At 45.2% G+C, this 20,983-nt stretch overlaps 1 protein-coding gene and 1 long non-coding RNA gene across 6 annotated transcripts in view; one reads left to right on the top strand and one right to left on the bottom strand.

Moving 5' to 3' along the window:
- Nucleotides 1-20,859, bottom strand: part of celsr3 (cadherin, EGF LAG seven-pass G-type receptor 3) — a 54,538-nt gene extending 33,679 nt beyond the window's left edge. For 2 of the 4 annotated variants that reach the window (XM_053849546.1, XM_053849547.1), the window contains exons 1-3: nt 15,268-20,479; nt 5,028-5,371; nt 3,876-4,164 (exon numbers count right to left, since the gene is read on the bottom strand). In XM_053849546.1, coding sequence (XP_053705521.1) covers nt 3,876-4,164; nt 5,028-5,371; nt 15,268-20,461 — 5,827 coding nt within the window. In that variant the 5' untranslated portion in view covers nt 20,462-20,479. Of the gene's footprint in view, nt 1-3,875; nt 4,165-5,027; nt 5,372-15,267 lie in introns of all 4 variants that reach the window. The other 2 variants (XM_053849548.1, XM_053849545.1) reach the window with 2 other exon arrangements.
- LOC128749707 (uncharacterized) overlaps nt 1-20,983 on the top strand; it is an 86,320-nt gene that overhangs the window by 34,455 nt on the left and 30,882 nt on the right. For both annotated transcript variants that reach the window (XR_008412975.1, XR_008412976.1), the window contains one exon: nt 3,896-4,058. This is a non-coding gene — a long non-coding RNA (uncharacterized LOC128749707). The remainder of the gene's footprint in view (nt 1-3,895; nt 4,059-20,983) is intronic.

Below are 20,983 nucleotides of genomic sequence, written 5' to 3'. Positions count from 1 at the left end.
ATCTGCAGCTGAGAAAATAACGCTTGAAGGCATCGGTTTGTTTCTTCCTCTCCAGAGTGTAGCTGTGTCTTAGATGTTCTAAAATGTTGACATATGTTTGTCTGAAAATTTGACTTCAATTCACAAGTGCAGTTTCGCTCCGGCACAAACTGTCTGGGGGGGTTTTATTGTGCTCTTTGTTGAGTCATACATTTTTAAGCAGGGTACTCAGAGAAGACAACTAAAATTGGCTTCAACAAGGAACTTCTTCTTTTACCAATATCACATGTAAGTTAGTGCTGAGCTGACGGTCTGTGATCCAATAACGGGTGGTAGAAGAAAAGCGTTTGGCTTACGACTGTCAGTGGTGAAGATGCTCGGCTATAACGCTCTCGCTCATTCAAAGAAGTTGAAAGTGAGGGACACAATTGGTGTTCCTTGGTGGGATGGTTCATGGAAAGATTGGTAGTCGCACTGATTATTATGTAAACATATTTATAACTGTGCTCATGCTTGTTAACTTGTACTTCCAGAATCACGGTCAACTTAGTCAAAAATATACTGAGAGTGTATGTGAGATAACTTCAGTCATTAGTACTATGTTTTGATAAAGCCAATGCCAGGAAACTGCTGCCATTAAGTCCACTGAGCCTGTGAAGTACTCATCGTTGTAATGCTTTTGCACACAACAGGAGCATTCATGGTTACTTCACTCGACCGCCGAGAATGCCTCTGAGAAAAGGCTTTTTTGGGTAATGTTTTGTGGCAGCTATACTTTCTCAAACTTGGATATTCCGACAGCATGGGCTCAAAAAGCCACTCTTGGACGAGAAAAGAGGCGAGAAGATGATGCGAGGAAGCCTGTGCAGCAGCTGGGGAGTCAAGGGTGAGCGTGTGAGGCGGAGATGGAGAAGGCGGCGGAGAGCGTGTGAAGTTGTCTCGTGTAAACTTCTTCAGAAAATACATGGAAGCAACCCATACTCCCTCCCCAATGAAGCAGATTCTTTTTTTGTTTTTCACTTTTTGTGATTGGCAGACTTGTTAAAGTCTTGACTGCAGTGAAGGTTACAGCTTGACTTTTCATTCTTATAATAGCTCTATTTTTAGACTTGAATTTGAGACTGAATGGGCTCACTTTGGCTAAATATGTTGCATGATCTTGTTGGTGTCAGGTGGATGCATGAATCATCAGGTTGGTTAATATTCTTCAAGCCACTCTCTCCCTTCCTTCTGTTCCAGACATGATCCTGTCTTGTTTCTCACTCTGTATTCATCCCAAGTCTCCTTATTCCATCTTCAACTGCTGAGCTCGTCTCTCCCTTCTTCAGTCTTTTTTGCTTCTCTAAGCAAACCAGTCTAATCTCACCACCGGTGCTTCAATCTCTCTTCAACCTGATGGATATCCTTCCCAGCTGCCGATCAGAGTCTGTCTCCGCATTTCAAGCGACCGGATCTCAGGTCCTTGAAATCTCACAATTGTCAAAACTTCCTCAACTAATTATCTTTACACGTGTGTGCGATCGGCGTTCTTCACCAGCTGGATTTGATTTCCCAGTGTGCCAGCCAAAACTAATCTCACCTGGCCGGCCGCATCTTTGTCTCAGCGCCACCACCGAGAGATTCAATTCAAATTTGTGTCTGCTCTTATTTTTCTTTTTATCTCCTTCACAAAATACTGGAGTGTGCATCCGTGTCTTCTCGGCTCTTATCTCCTCTGTGGATCTCTGAGCTCCACCTAAGCATATCTGTCGTATTATATCTTACTATCATTTGCATAATGGGCCTTTCTTTATCTCTTCGGTGTCTCTTCTTCTGTAGAGACGCAGGATGATCCCCCTCTCAACTCAGATGCTACAAGCAGGAGGTCAATCCTATTTTTCAGTATGAATAACTGGATATTCTGACAGGATTTACTCTCTTATCATATTATATTGTTGCAGTAGCTGACATGTTATTCATAAATACTAGTAATATAGCTTGTATTCAGGTATAGTAGCTGGTGACAAAAGCCTGCATGAATTTAGCAAAACAAATGAAAAGTCATTATCTCAGCAAAGTACAGTTGAGATGGGTGAACACTGTTTGCATCAAAGTAAAGCCGAGGATTACGATCTTGGAGTGATTTAGTTGTGCATTTTGCATTTTATATAGTTACATGAAATGAAACTCCCTGAGTACTTTTTGATGACGTCGCCCCACTAAATGGATGGAATATAAAAGAAGCTGAAACAGCCTGGAGAATTGGGTGTGTAGCAGAATTTTTTCATTCCTCCCACTGGCAACACCATACACCTACGCTGAAAAAGCATAAAAACCAGAGCGTTTGTGATTTCCCTTGCTCCCACCCTCCATCTCTCCAAACACTCTCTCGATCCATGAACCCCTCCAGTCCTTCCTCCCTATTTTGTCTGCCAATTTTACTCGTTTCTTCTATTCCTGATCCACCGGTCTGTCCTCTGACTCCCCTGTTTATCACTCTTTCTCTGTTGTTTTCCCCCCCAGTTGCAACCTTTTTTTACTATTGTTTGTCCAAACACAGGATTAAAAACAGCTCCCATTGTGCAAGTTTATCTTTTTTTATTATTTCTGTAAAAATGTATTCAGTCAAGACTCCTTGAGGTGGCTCTGGTATCATGAGTGTAGCTGACAATTAATATACTGCTTTATGCAATCTTTATTCCCATTTGTAGTCGGCCTATTATTGTCTCATTAGTTGCTGGCATTGGGACTTTGGTTAACTCCACGACATGAAAGAGTATTGCTCTTGAAATCCAGCAAGGAATATTCCCCCAGATATACAGAGCAAATCTCTAGAAAGACAAAGACAGAAGTGCACTATCATGCCCCAAAAAACGACATTGAAATGTGATGAAATTAGTGGGAAGAGATCCCATCTGAATCTAGCTAGCATGGTTTTATTCTGACATCCGCTTTGAGGATGTGAAGGGCTTCCAAAATAGGTAAAGCGCCGAGGAGGCGCTCTCCCAAGAGGCGAGGTGTGTGTTTTCATCTTGTGTAGCTCAACATGACAAAAGCGGTAAACCTGAACAGATCAAAACAGAAGGAAGAAGGGGAGAAACAGGGACGATGCACATAAGAAACACCACGCAGACGTGCCCTTCTAATCCACAAACCATTGTGGAATCCACAATAGCTGCTCGGTTTTCTTTATCCTCTTCACCTAACAGTGATTTGTGGCACTATGGAGGAGAATTTACACTGTACTGCAGCGATTTTTCAAGTGGACAAGAAGGACTTTTAAATCCACTTATATATGTGGACCTTCTGACTTTCCAACAAAGAAGGATCTCTTACATTCTGCATGTGGACTGTCTTGAGTCTGTGCTTCTTAAACCCCCCCAAAACCTGAGACAAAACATTTCACAATGGAACAACTAAACACAAACGCCCACAGCAAGAAGAACAGTCCATTTCAACGCAGAACACGAAGCTTATAACTCGTTTTAAAAATGTTGCATTTATTTTGTGAGTATATTCAGTGTGAGGCAAAATCCTTTTCATGTGCACTTACAAAGAGCTGAATGCTCCTGCCATCACAGTAGCTTCCACTGTGCTCTGATATATGAAAGACAAATAGCATCGCTATTATAGCAGGACTCAAGGGCTGGGCCATGTTTTCTCTTCACCTCTGTATGCACAGCATTGATGTGGGAGTTCTGTGCAGACATATGGGAGGAAATGTATGCAGCGAGAAGTGCTTATACACTGTAGTTTCCTCAAATTTCTGGTCAGTTTGGAATATCTTCACTGTGAATAATTTTCACCACAAAGCACATGAAGTGACTAAACCTTAGATGTGTGAAAATAATAGGTGTTCATATTACACCTTTAGCATCCATTGACAGCTTTAAGATGAGTATGTTTTCCTTGCTTACCTGTGTAATCTTCTCTGCAGATGCAAGTGTACCCTCCCTCTCTGCGGGCACACACCCCCCCATTGAGACAGGGGTTGGAGTAGCACAAGTTGATCTCCGTCTCGCAGTAGTCTCCAGTGAAGCCCACGGGGCAGCGGCAGCGGAGGCCGGCAATCGGGTGTATCGGACGAAACAGAATTGAAGGTGAGGAGATGAAGGGGGCGGAGCTATTGAAGCGCAGAACAGAGATGCACTTCATGTAGTTTTGGCAGGGCTCGCGGAGACACACGTTGTCATCGAATGGTAGGACCTGTGTGAAGACATAAAGAGATGAAAATATGGGAAGCAACACTAACCTTTCTGTTGACAAAGTAAATCCTATTATCCAAAAATGGTAAACAATGAAACCCCGACACAATCTTGAGGGTCATTTGATCAGAAATGGCAGCTGGTGTCTTTCTTCACATCACTAGGGAAAAGATGTGTTTCATCCATATGTGTCCACTTTGGAAAGGTCAACTCAAGCATGAGCTATGTTTTCATCTTTTCAACTGCTTTCACACTATATATCTCTCAGCCTCTTTAAAGATCATTATCGCACGCTGCTCTCTCTCAATGCAGCGCCGTATCCAGGTGTGTATCTCTTCAAGCATGATGGTGTGTAATGATCGCATCAGTGCATTGTTCCATGCTACCATATGGATGCGTTGGCATCACCGCTATTATAGAAGACTCTTTAGTGCCATTGGTTATTGTGGCTTTGCTGTTTTCTGCATCAACGTCTTTCACCATATAAACATGGCCACACATTTGGGAATTTATAGACATTCTTTTTCACTTACTTTAACTCAAAGATTTTCAGTGTGTTATAAACGGCATTTCAAAAATATTTTAGGGAGATCAATCAACAATTCAGTTAGTTTTAAATCACAACCTTGGTTTCCTGTTTCCTGTTATATTAATAGCTGCCTTTGTCATGAGCTGCAGTGTACTTTTTCTAACTCTGTAACTGAGCAAGGTAAAAGCAGTAAAATTCATGGTCAAAGCCGAGAATACACGCCTGTAATACATATTCATTAGTAGTTCTAAAATTCAAGGATGATCTTTGCAAGCATGATTCTGGGTCAGGAAATGACATTTCCTTCTCATCAATGCGTTTATACTCAGACACACCTCCATTTGCGTGAGTGAGGTCAGTTGCAGTCGGTTCAGGTAGAGTTGCTCCTCCAGAGCCTCAGAGGGAAAGAACTGTCCGCCTGGCAAGGCTGCAGAAAAGCTCACATTCAGGATCCCTCCCGGTGCGGCGTCCAGGTCCGGCTGGATGTTGAAGATGAAAACGTATTCGACGGGAACAGAGAGGACCGTTGACACGCCTTCAAGAAAGTGACTCAACAGCGGTGACAGGAAGTGCTCCTGGGACATGTTCTGAAGGCGAACAGTCACGCTGCTTCCCAGCATGTCTTCGGTGATGATGAGGACACGGAGGACACACTGGGCCGTAATGCTGTGAGCCCCATCTGAGAGAAGACATGGAGAGGTTAGATATGAGCAAACCAATGAAAAGGAGACAGACGCCAGGGATAAAGAGACTGTGGGAAGGACAGGGTGACTCTGAGGTGAGATCTGGAAAAGGAGTAAACAGAAAAATGATAGATTATGAGGAGGAATGAAGGAGAATGTGAGGAAGAAGCTGTGCATTGGCGGTGACCAGAAAAAATGGATGAAAAGTGCCTTCTGATAAGGGTGACTCACACATCACATCAAGGACCTCAGTTTTAATATATTCCCCTATAACTACACCATAATAAAAGCATACCCTGGAACACAAACTGCATCATGTTGAGGAAACAAACTCAAATAGCTATAGACGCATACTCAGGAGTAGTTATGTCGCTCAGGATTTGGGTAGGATTGAAGTTTTCTGACGGGGGCAACAGGATAGCTGGATAAAAATGAGTCAGTAAAGTTTAAATCCGGATTGTGAAGTTTGTGCTCCTGAACTATATGTCTAAAATGCAAGCAGATGAAGAGTCGGTGATCATAAACTGAAGCTAGCTGAAGCAGATGTAGCATGAAGTTAAGTAGAATCCTTTCTAAAGGGTAAGAATAGATGCGGCTCCATGTAAAATATTTAAGATCTTTCTGTCGGCTCCAGTAAACTAACATGCAACAAAACGCTTCAGCTTTGTCCCATGATTTCTTCATGGAAAGTTTCAATCCTTCTAGGAGAAAACGTGGGAATGACAAGCTTTATTACAATTATTAAAATCACTGGACCTTTGACACAAATATACGACACACAACTACAACATGGCTACTGAACTTATTCTTATATTCACTGTTTAAAATGAAGGACGTGCTCCCTGATCTGAGATGTGTCAGAAACATCTTCACCAATTCTATTTAACCTTGAGATCAACACCATACAAAGGCAAAGATGAGCCCACTAGAAGCCGGACTAGGTCTATCAATGCAGCACAAGAAAACAATTTACTGGATCCGCTTTAGAGACGTGTGACGCAGGGCAGCCTATCAGACGAATAAAATGCAATACATGTACAATACACCGTGGGTGAAAGGGAGAGGCCATGAGTGGGAAAGAAAGGAACAAAGAAGCAACAGAGGGTGAAGGAGGTTTATTAAAAAACAAGAAGACAAAGGGTGTAATAGAGAAGAACAAGTGGGGAGAAATGAGAAAATGATCGTGGAGGAAGCAAATATTCTGAGACAGACTGCGTCTCAGTACTGTGAAAAACCATGTTACTGGTATTCATATTGTATATTCTGATTAAAGTGAGGTGTGAACAAATTTGGCAAAACACATTTTCAATGGTCTGGAGCAGGGAGAACATCAGCTTTTGCTAGGATAGATTTACAGATGCAATATGATTGTACATGTGCACCGACATTACCCTACATGTTGGTGAGATACAGTAGAAGGTAGACCTTTATTCCAGGCTTAAGTACACAAGCAATTTACACACGGAGGTTTACGGAACACAAGGACGCGATTGAGCAAGAAATAGAATAGCAGAATGTATGGAGGAGTGGGGGTGGGGTCTGGTGGCAGCTGGTTTTATTACCGGATTATGAGAACCTTACTCCCTGCTGACCTCATGCACATGCACAGCCACATTCAAAATGAACAGCCAGAAGGAGAACAAAATGAACCAGTGAGGGAAATGAGGAAAATGTTCAATTATTAACAATATCAGCTGTAGTAACATTATGACCAACTGCAGAAGTGGAAAGCCTCTACTGCTAGGGTTAAAAGCCAGCATTAGTATCACCACTGAAGATCACGAGCGTTAAGATGCCGCGCAAATTGATGCTGATCTTCTTTTGTCATTGAAATAACACGGTGAACGGCTCTCAGATAATCTGCTGGAGTAGGGCTCAATCTGACACACACAAAATCACCATGACATTATGCCCTCTGTAAAAAAAATAAGCAATAGATTCACAACCTTCAACACTGATTCCTTTTTTACGTTTTCAGTGAAACCTATGTTTTTTTAAATACAAAGACTGTTGTTTTTGTTGTCTGAATACACTTGGATAAGCTTCTTCGAGAGGCATCCATTCCTGCTTTTAGGATTTAACAGTCACATATGTGCTCCTCCATGGCTTTATGGAGGTTGTTAAATAATAATAAAAACAATACCAACAAAACACATGTAGATAGTCTGCAGAGGCATCACCATCTACATCAGACTTGGGCAAAGTGCGGCTCCGGGGGCCAAATGCAGCCCTATGAATGTATTTATGTGGCCCTCCTGCAGTCAGAGTATATATCACTATAAAACTTACATTGTTGCTGTCTCTGACATTTTCTTCCATATGCATTTATTACGATGCGACTTAAACATAACTTTCTTTGATTACTTCTCTTAATTGTTCGTCTTTTCCATTGGACTATTTCTTGTCCCCTCAAATACATGAGAATTAAAATTTGATCTTGAAATGTAAATGTAACAACAAACCAACATTTTATGTGAATTTGTAAAGTGCAATTTCATCATCTCCCTTCTTTGGGATTGACGGCCCCTCTCAACGGTCACAATATATAACCTGGCCCTTTAGGAAATGTAATTTCCCGCCCCTAATCTGCATGCTGAAACATAGCCATGCTTTGTGACTGCTTTGTGGATAGTGGTCGGAAAGTTGTCTGCGATGTGCTTGTGCATTATGAGTGCTGGAGTGCTGCCAGTGCCTGCTTTGGCTCACTTGATATCAGCCCAGTGTTGTGAGTCCTGAAGCTGGGAGATCTGTAACAAGTGGTGTGCTGAGTCACTTCATGACATTATTGTGGGTGTGTAGCTTGCATATACTGATTTAAAACTTCATAATAGTATTAATTTAACTCGCCACAACACTACACGTGACTACTGCAGCGGACTACCTCAAAACTGCGTTATCATGACTGGAAAAACAACACTGCCACTCTTCACTGCTGTTATTTCCTTCTTGATCTACTGTAAACAATTCCTGTCAGATTTTCTGAGCACTCAACTTGATGGTCTTTGAGCAGTTGACACTACACATTCCTCTGCTATACACTCTAAAAATATCCATCGACTTGAGAACCTCTGGTAGCTGTGACTATCAAAAGCAAATGTATGACGAATGATCCAAACATTTATCAGTCCAAATGAAAACCGGAGCTCTCAGGTATCTTGCTGAGTGACAGTTATTAAACATCACTGTGATTTATGTCAGCCTGCGATGTTTTCGCCAGGAGCAGATATTAGTGCGAAAGCATATCTGGCACCGCGCAGGAGAAGAGCGACCCAGAGAGATGTCTTCATCTGGAATATGTCCACCTCATTTGGTCAGCTGTCTTCACTGCAGGGCTCCTCTCTCGTGGCCCAAGCCTTTCCAACCAAGGCTGCACATTAGATGTCGGTACAGGTCCATTAGAGATTTATGTCTGATGAGATCAGCTTCACACTGCATGTGATTGCACAGCCTGACTAATGACATTATTATTCTGCTAATGACTTTATGCAACATGTCTTTCCTTCATTTTACTAGTGAGCTTTTATCATCTGCAGCAGAAAAAACTTTTTCCTGGAGGTATAGTAAAGATGCTCCTCCATATATCCCCAATAAGAAACCATAACTAATGCATCTCTTTCCACTCTGCTATAGTCTTCAGGGAAACAATAAAACATTAATATCCCACAAAGTCAAAACCACAAATGGAAGGCATCTTCGGCACCACAGGAAAACAAAGCATTTGTAAATAACTGCTCCGAGAGGCTTCTTCAGGCTCTCACAGCTCCTTTGGGTTTCTGACCACCATTTTTCTCATCTTGTGTCTGCTCTTCAAAAGGAAGCTTGTAAAGCCTCTAAGAATAACCACAGTGATCTGGAATCTTCTGCTGGCTCCCACGGATGCCTGAACATCAATATGACACAAGAGTGAGGCTGGCCTCCAATCTGCTTTGTGGGTATCTGGTCCCCGACGTTTCAAAGGGTTGAAGGAGTTCAGTGCTATCTCTCTGCACCAGGTAGCCTGACTAATAGAACATTCAAAGCTTCTAGAATGTCAGAGCGTCCTCAGCTCCCGTCCTGGAAATCCGGATGGAAATACTTTGCAAAGTAGTGTACAATGGGAAGCTGCGGCTAAAGTAGGAAAGCAATTTAAAAGCTGCTGCAAAGTGCTGGTGGGTGGGGTCCTGAAGCATGTACTTCCTTGCTTGACAGATGATTCCCTAGCTGGCTTCTTCTGGACTAGATGCGTCTGAGGTATTAGCTTCGAATGCGGATGAAGATGCTGATCGGTGGTGTAACAACCTCTTTTTACTTGTCATGCTCGCTCTCCTCTTCAAGAGTTGGTTCATTCAATAAGGCGCTCACTGCTGCGGTGTCTGCTCTCTTGGGAAAGTGAGTGGGATTATAAAGGAAAAAGCCCAAAAGGGAAGTCCTACTACCAACATGCAAAAAAACCCAAACCAGTCAAATTGGATTTACCCTGAACAAAAGCAGAATTCTCGTTCTAGGAAGCACATTAAACGTGGTCATGGTGCCGTCAGCCCATTAGCCCACAGACCATGTCCCCACTTAAATCCCTTTTCACACTGTATTGTGAAGCCCTTTTGTTTGGCTGTTTTTGGGCTCTGCCTGCTGCCAACGAAAAGCCCTTTCCACAAGGGCAGGTTGACTTTTAAAACCAGAAATAAGTAAACAATACATCAATAAATATTTATTGCCAAAAATGCCCCAGGGACAATAAACCAGCGGGAGAGGCACACGTGAAGAACATTAGTCAGTCCACACTCGACACCAGCTCCCAGAGAGAGTTATAGCACTCACAGCTAAAGTGCTGTTTACATGCCGATAGGCACAAGGATGTGGCTAAATACACAGTGGCGGGAGATGGAAGGAGAGCGCCGTAGATAATGTGATCACAAAAGCTGTTACATACACATCATCACAAGACAAAAAGTTTGGCCCCTTAAAAGTAGAACTATTTAAATAGATGGGACTCAGCAACCAACCTGTAATCCTTTACATTAACTCAACCCCCCCAAAAAAATCTCACCAATATGGTGAGACTTCCAGCCACACGTCTCATTCACAAGTGTGTCTTGTGCCGCGGAACTAAATCCATCAGCAAACAAATCCGTAGTCTGACCTCTGTGACATGCAGAAGTGAGACGAGCTGTTAGCAGCGATCATCCTCCATCCTGCATCTGTCCCCTATCTTTCCTCTCTAATGTGCAACCGTGGTGACATTAAGTTCACAGAGGATTAAAATAAAAACCACAGCTAGGAGCACTATAAACACACAGTATTGCAGGGACCTTATTGTTATGTCGCCTTTTTATTTTTCTGTTGCATAAATAAAGGATGCACTTGCCATTAAGTGCCACTTTGTTCTTATATAACTCAATATTTACCCGGGTGTTATTCAAGGCCCACCGTTTTCCGAGCCATTATTCATATACAGATGCAAATTAGCAGCAATTAAAAATGCAGATTGCAGCTCAAGGGCACAGCATCTCAGTCAGAACCTTGGACAGGTTCAGTGGCTTCCTCGCCGGTGAGTCACGCTGACACCGATGACGCCATAATGAAATGGCTTGAGCTCAACATGTGAGCAATGAAGCTAAAACATTTATTCGTTGCAAACGGCGCCATGAAGACAGCCATGTCTTAATTAAAGCTAAGCCATTATACAGCAGAAGCCCGGACGCACTACAATTAATTGCAGCTTTTATTGCACAAATAGGGGTTCAGATGTTCGAAATGCTTTCTCTGAACCAAAGCCTGCCTATTATTCCGAAATACGCATTCAGATTCTTGTTTATTTCCATCAGTTCCACACACTGTAGCTCTCAGAGTGGACAGTACCCAAGTTCGAAATATTAAATCTTTTATTGGAGCATTCCTTAAACATACAGAAGCGGTCTCTGCCATTTTTCATGCTTTATACATTTTGTCCTCAAGTTTACAGTCAAAGTTAAAAGCTTGCGGGAGACCAATATTGAATTATGAAGATTTCCATACAGAATGAGTCTTATCATGGAAATTAATCAGATTCTCCCAATAATTCCTCTGAGTCATATGTTTTTTATGACTGCAGGCTGTTAAACCAGGCTGACGACTGAAGCAGGAATGAATTTGCCTCATTTAATCAAAGGCTTACTCATGCATCTTTCCACGCTGCCTTTGAACAGAGCGCAGCTGAGCTTTGGTGTCCATCATTATCCTAAAAGCACACGAGGTTGCAGCTGAATCATGCCAACCAAAAACAACCAATGGTGGCATCCGGACTGGATGTGGGGCGACAGATTCTCCTCAAGTGTCTTGTGTTTCTTGGTCTGCTCATAATAATCATGTTAAAGCTACTGCGCCAATGATTTATTGATAGATCCCGTGCTAAATATGGTTTGCAACTTCCAGTTAATGTATGACTCTTCCTTCTTTTCCTCTCTGGTGACAACACAAGAACAACACAAACAAATCATTATACTTCTAAAATACACTGAAGGGAGAAAGAACTTTGGACAGCTCTCTGTTGCACCCTAAACTTCTCACTCACAAGTTATGAATAATCTCTGTAATTACACTGTTAGCGGCACAAACAAAGGGATTATGAGACTTGCAGAGGTTTGATTCATCACCTCCTTCATAGCAAGAGAGAAATCTTGCAGCATATTGAAAGTTTGTACCCAAACCTTTTGCGATCACTTGGATATTGTCTCTCTCTCCTTGTGTCATGAATTATGCAGGATGAATACATTAGCCAAGAAGATTCCTCCATAATAAAACAAATTAGAACAAAAAAAAAAACACTGGGTGAGGTCTGCTTTTCTTCTGTGAACATCGAAAGTATGCATTTGTACAGGAGCAAAAGACTAGTTCACTCAGTTTAGTCACTTCCTTCCATCATGTTTCACACCACTTGTTTATTAAAGTGGCTCTGAGACAGTATCAGGATATTTGTGTCGAAACTACCGGTTGACTTGACTCCTACAACCTTTTAAAGGCATGTACCATCTGGCCCACCGGTACTGTGTGAGCGAAGAAAATTGGGTCAAACCGTGCTCCCCACCTGAACCATTTCTCTCCCGATGGGTGAGAGATGGATGCACTGGAAGGAAGCATCTAATGGATTTTAATGGGCCAGTGAATGTTTCTATTTAGTGCATGTTGTGGCCACGATATGAAGCTCCTGGTGAACTCAAAGTGGTCTGACAGTAAGTGCTGTGAGAGGATGTAGCTTTCTGTTTCTTGTAACATTGCAGGGTTGCCACTCAGGGTCAAAAAATCTCACCCTACCGCGTCATTTTTCGTGCCTTGTGTTCTGACTCTTCAACTATGTAAAATCTCATGATAGATTTTCTATCGTCACTTCCCTGTCGGCAGATATCTGATCTTCCATTTTGGAGGATCGTTGAGAGACTGAAGGTCACCTCAAGTTTCAATCTTGACCTTCAAGCTGGTCAATGACATTTGCTGTGGGCTGTTCTATTCCTTTTCTGTCAAGTATGATTTGAAGGACTTTAAGCTCTGAAGCCTGTCATCTTTAAAGCTGTGCAGGAGTCAGCAGCCAAAAGGCATTCATGTGTTTAGTAGTTTGTGTTTACTATTTATTAGACACCACATTTTCACATGAAAAAAACATGTTATCGTCTTAAAGAACTTAAAGTTCAGGAGCCTAGCTCTAGGGAATTGACCCTTCTGCTGACCTTAATGTAAAAGTATAATTGGTGAAACACTTATAGCATCAGTGTAGTCAGCCATGACTTACGGAGATGGCAGTGACCTAAATGTAATGTATTCATGATTCACTGACCCATGTCCAGGCTTACTGTACATGACATATATGTTCGAAGTGAGTGGATATACAGATGACCTAGCAACCCAGAAAGCGGCAACTGTAAGACAGTATATTGAATATGGACGCTGTTATTCTGCTCACATCTATGTATCATGAGTAACTGTGGAAAGCAGAAATAAAGGTCTTCTTTAACCGGGGGAAAAGGGATTAACAGCATGAAAGTTGCAACCTCCCTGGTGTGGTTGTTATTTCCAAGCCCTGCTATATAATCAGCTGCAACATACAAGCGAGACTTGGCCACAGAACTCTGCTCCCGGCCGCAGGAGCAGTTGGGGGCTGCTCTTCCAAAGGCCACCTTTGGCTCAAGCCTTATAAAAAGCCTGAGATGCCCGTTCTTGTCAGCACCAGATGATCCCGAAGCTAATTTGGGCATATAACTGAAACCTGTGCTCTTACATCTCGTGCGCTGTGAAAACAGGAATTATCTCAGGAATCAATATTCTGTGACTAACAGGGCTACAATACGAGCGGAGAAGAGTAGAGTTGAAAAAAAGAAAAAATGTCCCTGGACTCTCTTCTAGCACACATATTGCAGCCACTGGAGAGTACACATACAGTTATATGGGAAAATTATTCAGAAACATGTGTACGCAGCACAGTACTTCCTTTCTGCGCATAAAATCTATGCAAACTGACATTTACTCCCAATACACCTTACAAGTGCACAAACAAGAAGTGTAGCGGTAAGGTGATAGAAGCAGAGGAGGAAAGGAGTGGGGAGCGATGAGATGCTGAAACAGTGAGGGTTCTGAAGAGAAAAAAAAGGAATGAAGAATAGTTTTCTAAATATAAAGAAAGCGAGTAGTTGGTAAAGTGGAGATGGGAAAAAAGAGGAAGGAGGAGGAACAGGAACCGGATGAACGGAGACGGGAGAACAGGACTGGGAACAATTTAGTCGTCCATTTATCCGTCCAAGGTTTGTAAGAATAAAGGCGAGCAGAGAGTAGCAGATAACAAACGGTACACAACGAAAGTGACAGCTTTGCTCCGAGCTCCACTCTGGGTGACTTTTGTTTCATTATAAGCCCATAACTGTCAACTACTGGAGAGATGGGGCGAGAGGGGACTCAATGAGGAGCAGGAAAAGAAAGAAAAGGGTGGAGAAACATACGTCTAGACGAGTGGAAGAGCCTGTTGAAATGTGTAATTACAAACCGACTGCTATGTTGTGGGATGATGGCTTTAACACCTGACAGTTTTTCCTCTTGTGTGCATCACTATCCTCAGCCCCAGCAGTGAACACATCACTACTTATCAGTAACTTAATGACAGTCACATAACATAAAGCTTCACAGCATCAGACACATCTGAAGCTGATATTTTATAATGACTTGAATTCATTCATTGGAACATGGAGCTTCATGAATACTGACTTAACTAGACAGTACAGTCTCACAACAGCCCTGGCTGAACACTAGCAGCGTAAAAGTGAGGGATTCCTTCCATCACTGACAAGCGAGTCATCCACTGTTTAACTTCCTGCTCAGCATTGCTTTCCCTGAACTTCATTAACCCAATTATGCACTTGCAAAGTTGATCATTTCCACTCTTGACGTGTCACTTGCATATTTGTCTTTGGGCCGCTGCGCACTCCAAACACATCTCAAGCTACACGGAAATTAATAGTCATCGTTGTCGACAGTCTGGCTTCTGAATGAAAGCAAAGTAAATAGGTTAGCGGGCCACACACAGTCCCATGCTAACTTTACACATAAAGGCTTTGTGACAGAATACAAACAGAGCAAACACAAGCCTTCAAACAACAGTGTAGCTCTCCCGTCCCCTTGATTCTGTCTCATGGCTGTGATCAGTGGCAGCCAAGAGCCCTGTCAGCCTGCTGCTCTGCTCTCAGACTCAAAAGCATGAATGATAGAATGTAGAGAAACGGATACAATTAAAAACAACAACAGCCATGAAACCCATTTCACAACCCATAAGGCCATTAGGACAACATGTTGAGATAGCTCTTTATATTAATTTAAATTCAGCCTGGTTATGTAAACATCAAACTTTAACATAATGCCGTCACTCACCGTGACAAATCTCTTCTCTGTTTCTTACCTGTGACTGTGATCTGCATGGGGGCAACCAGCGGTCGGTTATTATCCAGTTTCCGGCTCAGACGGATCTCCCCACTTGTGTGATTCAGCAGCAGCAAGTGAAGCTCATTCCCCCGGTCGATTGTATAGTACAGCCTGTCGGAAACATCCGGGTCGTAAGCGGGGACCCTCCCAATAACCCCAGTGGGGAAGCTGTTGGACCGATTGGAGACGAAGTTGTTGAAGATGATTTGGAAGTGCTGCAGAGTGGGCTCGTTGTCATTTTGGTCCACCAGTCTGATCCGTACGGTCGCCCGACTGACAAGCGGTGCTGACGTTGCCTGAACCACAATGACGTACTCATTCCGGGCCTCATAGTCCAGATCGATCAAGGAAGTCAGCTCTCCTGAGAATATGTCCATTTGGAAGATCTCAGGGATGTTGCCCTCAACAATTTGGTACATGATTTGAGCGTTTGGACCTTCATCCGGGTCAGTGGCTGTAATCTGAGCCACCACAGATCCCACCGCACTGTTTTCCTTCACCATAACCTCAAAGTCGTCGGCAGGAAAAACAGGAGCATTGTCATTGACGTCAAGGACAGTGACCTGGATATGAACAGGGGTTCGCTGGGGGGGCACGCCGCGATCTACAGCGTAGGCAGTTAGCTCGTAGAATGGAACACTCTCCCGGTCTAAGCGGCGAACTGTTCGCACAATACCAGAGGTCGGCTCAATTGTAAAGTCTCCATCTCCATCCTCACCATTTTGGAAGGTGTACTGGACACGGCCGTTAGCATGTGCGTCTCTGTCAGTGGCTGAGATTTGGAGTACGCTGGTGAAAGGCGGTGCGTCTTCCGTCACCGTTCCTTGGTATCTTGGACTGAGAAACTGAGGAGCGTTGTCATTCACATCATTGACATTCACCTCCACATACGTGGTGTCGGATTTCTGTGGAATGCCGTTGTCCTTGGCTGTTATAGCTAAAGTGTATGTCATCTGATCCTCATAGTCGAGCTCAGCCTGAAGTGTTATAGCACCTGTCGCAGGGTCGATACGGAACTGTGGGATGTTGTCTTCCAGGAAGTAAGTAATCCGAGCATTTTCTCCAACGTCATCATCTGTGGCACTTATAACAACTACGGTGCTTCCAGGAGGCCGGTCTTCATTGACACTGACCGAGTAGTGAGCGCTCTGGAACACAGGGCGGTGAGTGTTGGCATCCGTTATGTTGATGTGCACCTGACAGGTATCATGGAGAGTGCGGTCTGAAGCTGTTACTGTTAGAACATAGCGCCGCTCCTGTTTGTAGTCCAGAGGGAGAGCTAGGGAGAGAAGTCCGGCGCCTCCTGCTGTGCTGATGGCAAAGCGGTTCCTGGTGTTTCCTCCGGTGATCTGGTAGGTAACAGCACTGTTGACATCACGGTCCACAGCCGTGACGGTTACCACACTTGTGCCCACAGCCGCATCCTCATTCAGCCGAGCGTAGTACTCCTTTTGGAGAAATTCAGGGCGATTATCGTTAACATCCATGACCGTTATTGTGACACTAGCTGTAGCAGAAAGAGGTGGGGCCCCGTAATCTCTTGCTTCCACGCCGAAGAAATAATGTTCCACTGATTCTCTGTCAAGAAGGGATTTGACGGTGACCCAGCCGGTCGCAGCGTTGATAAGGAACGGTGTGTCGCTGCTGGTGCCAGTTAATCTATACTCCAGCCTGGCATTGTCACCAGAATCCGTATCAATGGCTTGGATGTGGAGGATCGAACTCCCCACTGGAGCGCTTTCTAGCACCGACGCTTGGAAAGGGGTGGAGACAAAAATCGGCGGGTTGTCGTTGACGTCGGTCACTTGAACGCTAACAATGCCGGTGTTGTTGGACAGTGGTGGGCGGCCATTGTCCTGTGCTCGAACACGAAGTGTGTACTCCCGTTCAGCCTCATAATCCAAAGGGGCCACCACCTGGATCTCACCAGTGACGCTGTCAATCGAGAACTGTCCACGGCTGTTTCCACTTATGATGTTGTAATGAACCGCAGCATTGCTGTCCTTATCCTGGTCAGTGGCACTTACACGGAGGATTTCAGAGTGGGGTCTGACATCTTCTTTCACTGCCACCACATAGCGCTTCTCGCTGAACTGGGGCACGTTGTCATTTTCATCCAGGACCGTGATGTACACTTTCACAGTGGCGGAGCGTGGGCCGGGTTCCTTCCCCTGGTCACTGGCCTCCACCTGAAGCGTATATTGCTCATTTGTTTCTCGGTCCACTGCCCCACGGGTTGTAATTAGGCCAGATCTTGGGTCAATCTCAAATGCCGTTTTAGCCAGTACAGCTGTGTCTCCAATAAAACGGTATCGGATATTGGCGTTGGATGGAGAGTCTAGATCTGTCGCCCTTAGCTGTAAAATTGGATATCCTTCCTCCACGTTCTCTCTGATGGTCTCCCTGTACTCGTTCTGCTCAAATATCGGAGAATGGTCGTTGCGGTCTGAGACCGTGATCGCCACCATCGTTGTCCCTGAGAGGCGGGGGGAACCATGATCTGTTGCTGTGACTCTAAAATAATGCAGATCCATATGCTCTCTGTCTAAAATCTGCGTGGTGGTGATGAGGCCGGTTTCTGGGTGGATGTGGAAATAGTCCGATGATCGACTGTTCATGAGCGGCGCCATGGTGTAGCTGAGTTTGCTTGACTCTCCGACATCTGGGTCTGAGGCAGACATGATGATAACAGAGGTGCCTGGAGGCTGGTTTTCAGCAACTTGGACTTGGAAGTTGTATTGGGAGAAGTGTGGATGTCTGTTTGCAGCCCGCCGAGAGCGAGGCCATGGCATTAAAACCCTCTTCTCCCGGTCTCCCTCTGAGATTGTATCATCTGCTACTACTATCAGTCGCTCCAGGCTTCTCCCTCCTCTTGAACTATGGCTCTCCTTTGCATTCCCTTCTACCTCCACATCTCCCCCCTTCCCGAGCTGGTAGCTTTCATCTGCCTGGGTCTCTCTCCTCCATCTCTCGCTACCTGGTTGTGTGATGGTGGGACTGATACTGCCCCAAACCTGACCCTTCCCTCCCTCTGCTTTTCTCACCACTGCTTGGTTTGGCTTTGTTATTACCTCCTCCTCTTCTTCTCCCCGTGGTCCTCTCCCTCCCATCAACCGCTCCTCTCTCATGCCCTCCCCCACCTGTAATTTTCCTCCCTCAACAGCAGCAGAGCCCTCCAAGCCGTCTCCCTCCCTTCCTCCAATGGCCCCCATCTGCCGACTCTCTGCCTGTCTAACACCACCGAGCTCTAATGGCACTTGCTTACCAGATTTTAATTGCATATGGTCCCCCAGCTCAGAGGGTGAACAGTCAGTAGGAAATCTCCCATCGCAGCCTAGATGGTCCAAATTTTCTCTCTCCCACAAGTCTTGTCTTGTGAGCGGGGACGATTTCACTGAATCATCCCTTTTGTCATTCATCTCACTATTGATATCACCGGCATTGTTGTTGTTATTATTCGTGTTAAATTTACCCCATAAAAATAAAGGCTGAGTCCCGAAAAGAGCTTTGTGTCCTACTCTCTTTTCAGTCTCAACCTGTGATGATGAAAGTTGAGCTGCGGGATCATAAGACTGAGTGAAAACAAGGGCATTTGTGGTGACGGTTAACTTGGCAGAAAGAACAGAGTTAAAAGGGGAAAAGTCTGATTCACGTGAGAATGTTTTCTTTAGCGTTGAACTGTGCGAAGTATGTCTTAGAGGATATAATGAAGTATGACTGGCGAGACTTTCCTCAGCTGAATACCATTGTTTCGCAGAATTATTCAGCGTTAAAATCTTTGATCTAATTTCATAAACTTGTTTCACTGAGACACGTTCCGAGTTAGCGTGAGGGAAGTCGAGAATTGTGGATTGGTTGTGGAGATTCCTTTGAGTTACACCTCCCTGAGGAGCCATAAACTCTGATAAATAAGCAGCCCCCATTTCTACTCCATCAGCACAGCCACTGGGAACCACCCTGTTCTCCTCCAAGCTTGTTCCAGCTGACTCCTCCTGTTGGATCTCACTACCAGAGGCGCGCGTCAGAGGGTGACACAAATAATTATCCGAACAATTAGATAAATGAGGGCTTTTGTAGCACGGATTAACCTCAGTTACAACATATCCTTGCTCCTTCCAATAACTGTCTGACTCCTGTTGAGGATGGACCCCAGTTCTGGAGTGAACATCTGCCGGTGTGTTATTACCCTGTCCCTCCCCCTCCTCTTCCTTATCTCCCTCATTTGACCCCCTCAGTGTCCCACCAGCGCACCCTGAGCTGTCCTCACCCTCATTTCTGTCTCTGCTCGGATCGATAACATTGTGCCGGCCCAAATGAGAGTAATTACCAGCCCCCCTGACCTCACAGGACAAGCTTCCATCACCAGCATCTTCATCCCAAACCTTGCTTCTGAAAGCGCCGGCGTGGTCACCAGTTGAGCCTGTTGAAATGTAGTCCACATGGTGTGCATGTGTTCGGCTGGATGAAGGGCGAGTTGCAGCTTGGTTGTCGCAGAGGGGATGATGGATGCAACAAGAGGAGGATGCTGGGCAGGCGCCAGGTGAAGGGTGGCAGCCCATGGAGAGGGCATGTGTCTTGGATGCTGCCCTCATGGTTCCCAGCCTCCTCACCTCACAAGCCCTCTCGCGCACCTCCTCACCTCTACTTCCGGGTAGCCCTCCGGATGCACGCACAAAGGCGCCACGTTTGTTGAGGTGTGGCCCCGCCGCCGGCCATCGCTGCCGACGCTCTCTAGTCCTTTGTACCGCACGCTTTTTGCCAACAAGAACCGGCGCGCAAGCGGAGGATGCGTGCACTTTCGGTGGCGAAACAACGCCCTTCCTCCTCGTCATCACATCCCTTTCTGCTCCGGGGCTGCTACCTGGGAATAGAGGAGTTGACACCGGCGCGCTGTTTACACGTCCCAAAAGTGTCCCGGCTCCTTCCCGCGTCCATCTGGCTCCATCAGTCCGCGCTCCTCTCCACCTGACTGGGCGTACAATCCAGCGAGACCCCCCGGCTTCCCCGCACTGTTGACTCACTTTACCGGCGTCTCCGCAGCTCCGTCCATAGAAACCCCCTCCTTTGGTCACAGTCCGCGGGGTGATAGCGAACAATGGGCCGAGGAGAAGCAGGTGGACCACCAGAGGAAAGAGCAGGAGCGGGGGGAAGCCCGGTGGCGGTGCAGCCATTTAGTCTCTTCCTTTCGCCGTCTCTCCCCTCTGCCTTTCTCTCTCCGTCTCTTTCACCCCGTTACTTCTCTTTCCCCCTCTCGATTCCGGCTAGGTGACCAGTTCCAGGACCGCCGGCACCGCCCGACACCTTCCCCCAGGCTCCCCCGTCTCTCCGCCGGCCTGGAGAGTTGGCATCTACCCGCTGTGGTCCTTGAAGCTGGAGCTCTTCTGGGCGTTACGGCAGCAGCGGCAGCATCTCCCCTCACCTTCATTCACATCCAACATGGCTCACACACACACACACACGCGCGCGGGGTCTGGCTGGCTGCTTCAAGCGCACACACAGACTCACGCACTATCTGCTGAGTGTGTGTTTAGGAGTGTGTGCCGGTGCTACTACCATCCACACACACAATCACTTTCTCCTCCTCTGTCCCGTTGCTTCCCCTCCCCCAGTGCTCGCGTCTCCCTCTCTCCCACCATCACTACCTCTCTCTACCTATTTATGTCTCATTATGTTTGACTCCACATAAAAAAAAT

Source organism: Synchiropus splendidus, chromosome 18 (assembly GCF_027744825.2).
Source record: "Synchiropus splendidus isolate RoL2022-P1 chromosome 18, RoL_Sspl_1.0, whole genome shotgun sequence".
Taxonomy (NCBI): domain Eukaryota; kingdom Metazoa; phylum Chordata; class Actinopteri; order Syngnathiformes; family Callionymidae; genus Synchiropus; species Synchiropus splendidus.
This window is presented reverse-complemented; position numbering and strand designations above follow the sequence as displayed.